At 45.0% G+C, this 8,801-nt stretch overlaps 1 protein-coding gene across 2 annotated transcripts in view; it reads right to left on the bottom strand.

Moving 5' to 3' along the window:
* afg2a (AAA ATPase AFG2A) overlaps positions 1–8,801 on the bottom strand; it is a 102,712-nt gene that overhangs the window by 46,961 nt on the left and 46,950 nt on the right. The window contains exon 16 of one of the 2 annotated variants that reach the window (XM_031867015.1): positions 3,877–8,380. The exons of the other annotated variant lie outside the window; for it this stretch is intronic. Coding sequence (XP_031722875.1) covers positions 8,150–8,380 — 231 coding nt within the window. The 3' untranslated portion in view covers positions 3,877–8,149. Of the gene's footprint in view, positions 1–3,876; positions 8,381–8,801 lie in introns of those variants that run through there. 2 annotated transcript variants of the gene reach the window in all.

Here is an 8,801-nt window from a genome sequence, read left to right as displayed (position 1 = left end):
ATTTAGAAAAAAAAAAAGCTCCATTATAGACTTAATTAATGCATCACTTTACATTAATTCAAGTATAATCCGAGTTAAGCGTGATTTGGGTCGCGAGTGTCCACACGGCCAAAGTGACGTCACACCATCAGCGGCAGCTTTTTGGCTGTTTCAGCACATCCAACATTTACTCACTATGCGGACACGGATGGGGGGTGTGGGATGCTTTGAAAATGTCGGTTTTGCCGAGGAGAAACCAGCACGGGAGTACAAAATATCCAAACATTTCCTCCACACGGTTCCAACCTAGCTCATGTCCGTGCAACCGTCCTTGCGGAGAGTACAACCAAGGCTTTAGAATCCTGATAGATCCCGCCTACATACAATAAAATACTACTGGTATCATTCACATCAAAAATGAGTCACTATGCATTGCTTGCTGGGAACGACTGTGATCCCACCGTTCCGAAAATCTGACCAGTGTTGAGAAAAAGCCCTGCAGATAGCGCGTATAGGCCGGAAAAAGGTCACATGGTGGCCATTCGGACAGGGAAGACTAAAACGCAGCAGGACGGGTGAGAATGACTCTGAATAAACAGACCAGGCCAATCAAGGAAGGAGGAGGAGGGGCTGGTCGAGACAGACACAAACCCTTTCCTGTTGTCCTAAATAGCAACAACCAAGGGAGTGCTATCTCCACTGAACTTCCTGCCCCATCAGCTCCTGGGGATTCTGAGAACAGGGAGAGACCAACCACTGTGTCTCAGCAGTGGATGTCACTGACAACATTCTGAATGGAAGGAGGTGTATTTTGGTTAAATTAGACATGAATTGGGACTTTCTTTGGGGCATACCATACTATATAAATTCCAAGTAGAATCCAAGCAAATGGTGTGCGAGTCTTGGAATAGTCTGTCCTTGTTACGCAAGATTGCAAACCATGTGTGAACTAAATGTGAGCATGCATGACAGAAAAATCTAATCATATTTACCGGCAAGATACTGCACAAGAATGTATGGTTTATAACGTTTGTGTTGCATGGGATGAAACAATGACGTTCTCACTCAAACTCAAGAGGGAATCGCACACACTAAATTTCCCAGGACGTCACATGTTACGGGCAGATATTTCAACTCTTCTCCTCCATGTTCACTCTTTTTAAGGACCGATTCCTCGACTGATTTCAAAGACACATTCCTTCAAAATGATATAATGTTCTTTTAAGAGAAATGGAAAGCCAGTCCAAGACTGGAGAAATAGGGAGCATATCGAGGAAAGTGATGGAATTCATTTTTTGGTTAGCTCCAACAGTTTTACTGTATTTTAAAAAATGGGGTTGGATGTTTGGAAGGTGGGTGGTAGACAGTGAGACAAAGAGAAGCCATTTTGAGGTGGGTGACGTTGGGCTGCTGTCCCCGGTCTAATGGCAGATGTGATGCGAGTCTGCAGGTGGCGTGCAACAGCCCTGGTCCTGGCCAATGGCCCTCCAAAACAGGATGTCTGAAACTCCCCAGGCTTGGGACTTCCTCTCCCGGAGCGCCACGGCCCAGAGTTCAGCCAGCTCCCAGCCCGGAGGAAGGCATTACAGATCTGGCATGTGAAACAGTCTGCTGCTCACAACTGAACATCAGCCCCCCCCTCCCTTTCTCTGGCCCAATCCCCTCTTTAACAATTTAAAACTACAGAAATAGTCCCCCTGGTGCATTTCCAGAGGAAAGAGCTCTTTTCATACTTGCTTGGTTTTGCGTCAGCGAGGGCGTGGATAGTGCACCCTCCGCACTGTTAATGAAGCCGGGCCTTGGCAGTCAACGTGCCAAATTAAATGCAATGTGCCTTTCCAAAAAAAAGAAAAGAGATGCAACCTAGACATGAACCACAAACGACTGCAAACAAAGAGGATGTGCGTGTCTTTTATGACAGGACAGGACAGAACAGAACTCCCAAAACACAAAGCAGTTGATAATTCCCATTTATCTGCATCACAAAGTGTTCCAGGGCACAAACAGATACACTGATGCATAGGCTTTTACGATCTTACCATGCGGTCAAACCTTCCTGTTTGTTAAAAGATAACCTGTACCTTGCAATATCGCTGGGCTTGTAAACTGCAAATATTTGGCATGGGTTTGAAAGACATGAATAAAAAAAAAAAAAAGGTTCTGCTAGCACGTCTTCTCTGAAGCTGTTTAAGGCCTTGCAGCTGTGGAGGCTGTGTTCACAAGCATGAGCTGCGTTAATACCATTAGCAAAGATAGATGAAAGATAAATTTGCCTTTGAAGGACTGGATGAAGCGGGGAGGAGGGGATTCAAGAATAAAAGTGGCCACATTAGAGAGAAGCAGCAGTCTGCTGGGGGCTAAAGGGCAGGCTGGGAGGGTTAGCAGTATCCTCTGGCCCTTCACAGGCAGGCACAGCTTCTCCAATTATCCCCCTCCGTACCACCCACCCACCCATTTGGATTACAGTGACTTCATTAAGATGGCACGCTGTTTGGCCAATGTGGTTCCAATCGGGCCCAAAACTGTACATAAACCCCGCAGGAAATGCAGCTGGGTGACAGACTGTCCAAAAATAAAGAGGGAGGCAGAGAAGCAAGGAGTAAGGGTGTGTGTATGTGGGGGTGAGAGCCGAGGAAAATAAAACACATGTGAGGCGACGCAGAAGGGTTGGGGGCATGATTAACGATGCCGACACTTTGAAGACAGGAAGACACCTGGCGACCATCTTGTCTCCATGGGCCCTGGACAGACGGTAATGCTTTAGTGTGTAGGAATTAGGCCCTACGCATCTCCCAGCTTTAGCACGGAACTGCTGGCCAGATGGGGACTAAGCCGGGGGGATTGCAGAGGACTCAAGGAATGAAACACGACTGCCGTCTCGACCAACTGTATGGGAGTCTCCGTTGACTTGGCAGCATGCTTTCGAGAATGATGGATAGTATGCTAGTCTGTGAGCTAGTTCACTTCCCTTTTTGCCTATGATTGTTTTAAATCCCTCCCACACCGCCGCGCTTGGGAAGACTAATGAAGTGACAGGGCTATGTGTATTTTCCAGAAAGGATACTGTACACTTCCTGCCTCTGCCGATCCACAAACAGCCATTGTTGTATAGCGCCTTGCAAACAAACAACAGGCGCCTAAAAAGTCCAGTGTCTGCATGACCTCAAATATACAAGCTAAAACCCCAGAGTGGTGCATGACATACTGACTGGAAATATGACTTTTGTGGTAAACATCCTTGTTTCAGAGCCCTATCGTTTAGGAAAACACAAGGATGTTTAAGTATCATTAACGGAACCATTTCACATCTGAACTACCGCCTTCCCTTGAGCTTTTGAGTTCAAACTTCACAGGGTACATACAATGATTTCCTCCCATTTCTTTCCCATGAAACAGAAAAAGTCCCTGAAAATTGTGTCTAACCCCCCCCCCACCAATAAAGACGTAAAATGTCACCTTCCCAAGCCAAGGAAGCAATAACAAAGTCTTGACAGGAAAAGTGGTGACACAAAGCTAGATGTGGAGCTGCGAATGGCCCGAGGGCTTCAGCCAACAGTGGATCAGGCTTTAGGTTAGAGCTATTAGAACAAACGGGCGGGTGGACGTGGGGGGGGGGGGGGGGCTGGGATTGTTCCTGTGGCAGCAGCATCGAGTGTCTCTTCCTAAGGTTGTCTTTGTAAGTAATTGGTCTGGTAGTTAGCCACAGTTGAGCATCCCAACAGAGGACCCTGAGGGCTAAACCGCTAGCAACATTGTCATTACCAGGCTCCCTTTGAAGACGCCTGATTGAGTCGGACCATTCGTTACGCTCTTTATGCCATTTCTGGAGAAGCCCAGTATTGCTGCCGGTGACAAATCTCTAATAATACTCTGGAGTGTTTGATGGATGCCGGGGGTGTCAGACTTTGACATGCAGCAGTTTTGGTCTGATTGGATCACAATTATCTAATTCCACTTAGAACACACCTATGTTTAAAGTACCAAAACTGTAATTAGATAACATATATTGTTTAATCAGCATGCATTCAGAAAATCCCATTAAATTAATCCATAAAAACAGCAGCTAAAGAGCGACAAGACCATGAAAACAAAAATCTAGAAACTGATTATTTCTCAGACCTGTAAATACCGATGGAAGAAGTGAAACTGCATCTCAGGAAGGCTAAAGCAAGTTTACTTCATAAATAAACAGGCCAAAGGGAACACTGAAAGATTACGGAGAAACACAAAAATTGAAAAAACATCTGAAGTGTGAAGTTATGGGGTGTATATCTTTATTTTAGTGTATTTCATTGAGTCTGTTCTTGAATTAAAAAGCAACTATACAGTATTCCAGTTACCCATGGCCTAAATAATGATACATTTGCAATAAATGTCAAGCATTAGTAGCTAAATGTGTAGAGTTGGGTATGTGATTGCTCTTGTACAAGCAGGATTATTGTACAGGCTTCCTGACGAATGTAATTGAAACAAATGAAGGGTCAACATCCTGAAAATTAATTATGCTACGATAAATCGTCTCCACTCACACTTACAAAAACAGCGAGCGTTGGAAAGCGAGTGCTTTACGTCCTTAAGAAGAACAAGTAGTTCGTGTGCATGTGTCATGACCCGGTCTCTATAAATATACACATGGTGGGCCAATACCCACAAAACATGCCACAAGAAAGAATGGGCCTTTGCAGCGGGTGCAGAGCTCCGCTTCTAGCAGGTCTCAAATCAGCGCTTGGGGAGAGCAAAACATATGTTAGCTATGTTATGGTTAGAATTAGCATCCCTGGTTCTCAACGGATGTGGGTTTGATCCCGTTGGCCTCCGGGCTCAATCAAGTCAATCTAAAATTAGTGGGCTGCCTCTTTTTCTGTCCGGAAGACAGATAATTCCCCCTTGATTGTGGAGAGGGAAAAATATCGGGTAAAGCAAACATGGTAGGGAACGGGGAGAGTGGGCGAGTCCAGAGTACGGGCGCAACACAGTTATGGTGTCGCCGAAAACAGTGACAGGTGCAGCGACCAGCAGTTGCCAATGAACACATTCATCCTAAAAATACACCGAGGACAGCAATGGGAAAGCTTTGTGTCAGCTTTTTAAGTTGTAAGTGTTTATCGCTGAGGGCGTACAGTGCGTAATGCCCGGGAACCGAAGGCTAAAAGTAGATTATACAACGGAGTCACTTTGTACTGTTAGACAAAGTCAGGCTAATAAAATCAAGGGGGAGGGGCGGCTATTCGTACCAAGAGAAATCATAAAACTGCACTTTTTATTTAGGAATCAATACTTCAAGAACATGGTGCGATTGGACAGATGCACTTCCAAAGACTTAAGAGAATATACTGCCAGCAAACGCAGGTGTGATAATCATCAGGCAACCCGTCAACGGGCAACTGTGACTTTGACCAACAGAAAAGGACACAGTCACCTCTGTGTGTAGCTTTCAACAGCTCCCTGTTCCCTGAACAATGTGGCAAAGCCCATGCTGGCCTGAAAGGCAAATAAGGCCTTCTGCCCACTAGTTACAGAGGGGCTCGGGGACCGTTGGCTCCGAGCGTTTCAACATTCAAATCACATCTGACTTGGGGACAGTTGGCTCCTTTGGACACGACTGCAATGCAAGGCCTGTTTGCTTGCTTTGGATCAGTTTGTACCTTTGCTTTTGTAAAAAAATCTAAAAAGTAAGTAAGTTAGAAAGTAAGAAGTGATTTTGTGATTTGCCGGTTAAAAGACTAGTTTGAAAGGCTTTTGTTGTCTAGGTTGCATTAAACTTTTCAATGACTATATTCTAACGGAGTTAGGACTTGCTTCAAACTAAAATGTCACAACTTCGGCAGTCAGTGAATAAGGTTTGGGTATTGCTGAACAATCACATCATGAAGAGCTAAGATTTGAATGCCATTGCAGACACGACTTCTGTACAGAGGAAAACAGAAAAACACTGCAGCCTTGGCTGCTGATGTCACTGGATTCTCTCAAACAAAAAAAAGGAAAAACCGACAGAAGAAATATGTTGTGCTAGGCTATCCTGTTTTGTACATTTCCTGAAATCCAAGGTGTAGGGTACAGGAAAAAAATCCAGTTCAAGAGGGAAGGTCAGCCTTCAGGGTCTGGAAAAAACATTAGGTGGAATGGAAGGGAAGAGGTCTAAGTTACTTCCTCTCTTTTTTTCCTTTTCTCTCCATCATTGGAGAAAAGGGTTGGGGTGGCCGCGGGGGATTTATCGCAGCGGTCACTTCTGGGAAGGAAGCGACGACAAGAGGACTCGGGACACACTTGTGTACTGGGACAGAATGGGCCAACTGCTCACACATCTGGTGCCCCGGGGTCACATGGTCAAGCAGAAAGAGTCTGTTGTGCATCCGACTGTTGTTTGTGTTTGTTCCCTCGCTTTAACTTCTAGTGCATCACACAAATGCCATTTCAAACACTGGAACAAATCCGCAACAAATCCAATTTGTTCACAAATTGGATATAAAGTGTGTGTGTGTTTGCTATGATGAAGGTTCATGTTCACTGGTTACACAACAGCTCAAGGTGAAAAGTTGCCAAGAGGTGTTACGTAATCGCCTAACAAACAATGAGGGAGAAATAGAATCAGGAAGTTGAGCTTTATATAAAACAAGAAGGGTCCTTTTTCTTTTTTCAAAGACTCCTAATACGATTTTATGTCACACTGACTTTATTTTTGGGTTCTTTATGTGTGGAACAATGTCCACAGAGTTTCTTTAATCACACAGCAACATTGTCAGGGAACTATGTACAAAGTTTTGTGATTCTTTGGCTCACTTTGTTACCTATTTCTGGGAGTGCTGCCCGTCTGCTTTGACCACAAAAAAAAACAACAGAACATGCCTCGTGTTTCCTCATTTTACAATGAGAGCACAGAGACAAGTGCTCTGGGTCACTCTGCCAAATGAACACCATTACTCTGGAAGCGGTTTGTTCGCTAATACAGGCCCCGGCCATTTGTGAGCCCATGTGTTCAGAGCAAACCTGTGGCGTTCCTCAGGTCAACGTGCTCAACGTTTCCCTGCAGCTTTCCAAAGCAAGCGCATTGGTTAACCACCCAAACCACTCGAGCATAATGCAATCTCCGATTCACAACACACAAAATGTATTGGCAGCAATCCACGGAACCTAATCCAGGAAGGGGAAACATTTCTGCGAAACAGGCTCTTGTTGAAAACGTCTAATGAATGGTTCCTCGTCTATTCCGAATGATGTGGAGTCTCTCAACCTTTTCCAAATTTCCCCAGTTTGTGCTTTTTCATTTTCATCATATACCAAACTACCAACGAGGGAGAGCGGTAGACTGACAGTGCTTCCTCTGTGCACAAGCGGTCCTGGAATGTGCACTGGCGTACAAGTGATCTCTGAAATTACGGCCCTGGCCATTGCTGAAGAAAATAAAATTGATGCAATCTGTAGAGCATGCAGCTTTTAATTAGTGGCTTCCGTCTCCTAATTGGTTTCTCTCCGCCTTAATTCGGGATCGGACCAATTGGCCGTGCTGCATTTAGTGTGCTTTGTTTGACTTCGGAGAAACCGCACACCGTAATCAAGGCACAGAACCAAGGTTTTCAAGGGCAGCACAGGAAAATCTGTGCAGAGAACAAGTCAACCTCATTCTTTTTATAGTTTTCCACATTTCTTTAAAAGGAAAGAAATCCGTACGGATTGTGGGCGCGAGCGGAGGAAAAGCCCCGTGTTGTGTTGCAAACACAGGCTGTTCTGCAAATATGGACGGATGAGGAAATAATTTGGGTTCAGGTCATACACGCTGTTCTTACATTCGTGGTATTTAGCATATCATGTTGTCAAGAGTGTGACAGTCGAACAAGCTTGAATTCCTTACTTACCAGTGTTGTGAGGTCAAAGGACAGATGTGTAGACGTACAAAAATAGGAGACGGATACTCGGGTTGTATAATGATGGTGTAGAAGAATGCAAGGGACACTGCCTCTTGAAGCAAAGCTTTATCGGCAACTAATTACTTTGCGTCCTTAGACAACTTTGTACAGATGCAGAACATTCATTTATTTCCCTGAGAGAATATATAAAGCCCCATTCATGAGGGTTTTTTTTGCATATGTAATAAGCCCTCTTCTTAATGGCTTGTGGAAAGTGCATTATCTCAACGCAAATGTTTACCCATGACCTAACAACTGAGTCATGTTTATTGCACACAACAAAAGCTAACTGTGAGTGAAAACACACAGGAGATCACAAAGCTGAAGCTTACTGCGGTGTGTTTATAGCCGGGTATGTGGTCTTTTAGTGGTTTTGTGTCAGAGCGCAGATGAGTAAACACTCCCATGTAGCTTTCCATTGAAGGTGTGCGAGCATGGTCTGGGACGCAGGTAAGCCAGGGATGGACATCTCTCAGTCGCTCCATGTGTCGACTTGGCTGCGAATGAGAAAAAGAATCGAAATGGAAACGAAACAGCTGGAAGGCCGTAAAAAAATGTAAACGGACGAGAGGGGACGCACTGCTGGTTGCAAAACATGGTTGGATTGATAACACCAATGAGATCTTTTCCCAAACAACTGCTGCTGGACTTTGAGAGTGCCAGAGAGATAAGTGTGGGAAAGGGAAAAAAAAAATACAGAATCACAGAAACGAGGACAGGAGGAGGTAAAAGGAGGGAAAGGAGACTGGTTGGCTGCTGAGGGCTTGCAGCACAGGCTTTAAGGAGCAATCATTTGAGGTCAGGGACGGGTCTGGTTGCCCGGCATTACTGGATTCTCCCTCGCACGCACGCACGCACGCACGCACGCACGCACACACACACACACACACACACACACACACACACACACACACACAC

The sequence above is a fragment of the Anarrhichthys ocellatus genome, unplaced genomic scaffold, assembly GCF_004355925.1.
Source record: "Anarrhichthys ocellatus isolate YVR2014 unplaced genomic scaffold, GSC_Weel_1.0 scaffold37, whole genome shotgun sequence".
Classification (NCBI taxonomy): Eukaryota; Metazoa; Chordata; class Actinopteri; order Perciformes; family Anarhichadidae; genus Anarrhichthys; species Anarrhichthys ocellatus.
This window is presented reverse-complemented; position numbering and strand designations above follow the sequence as displayed.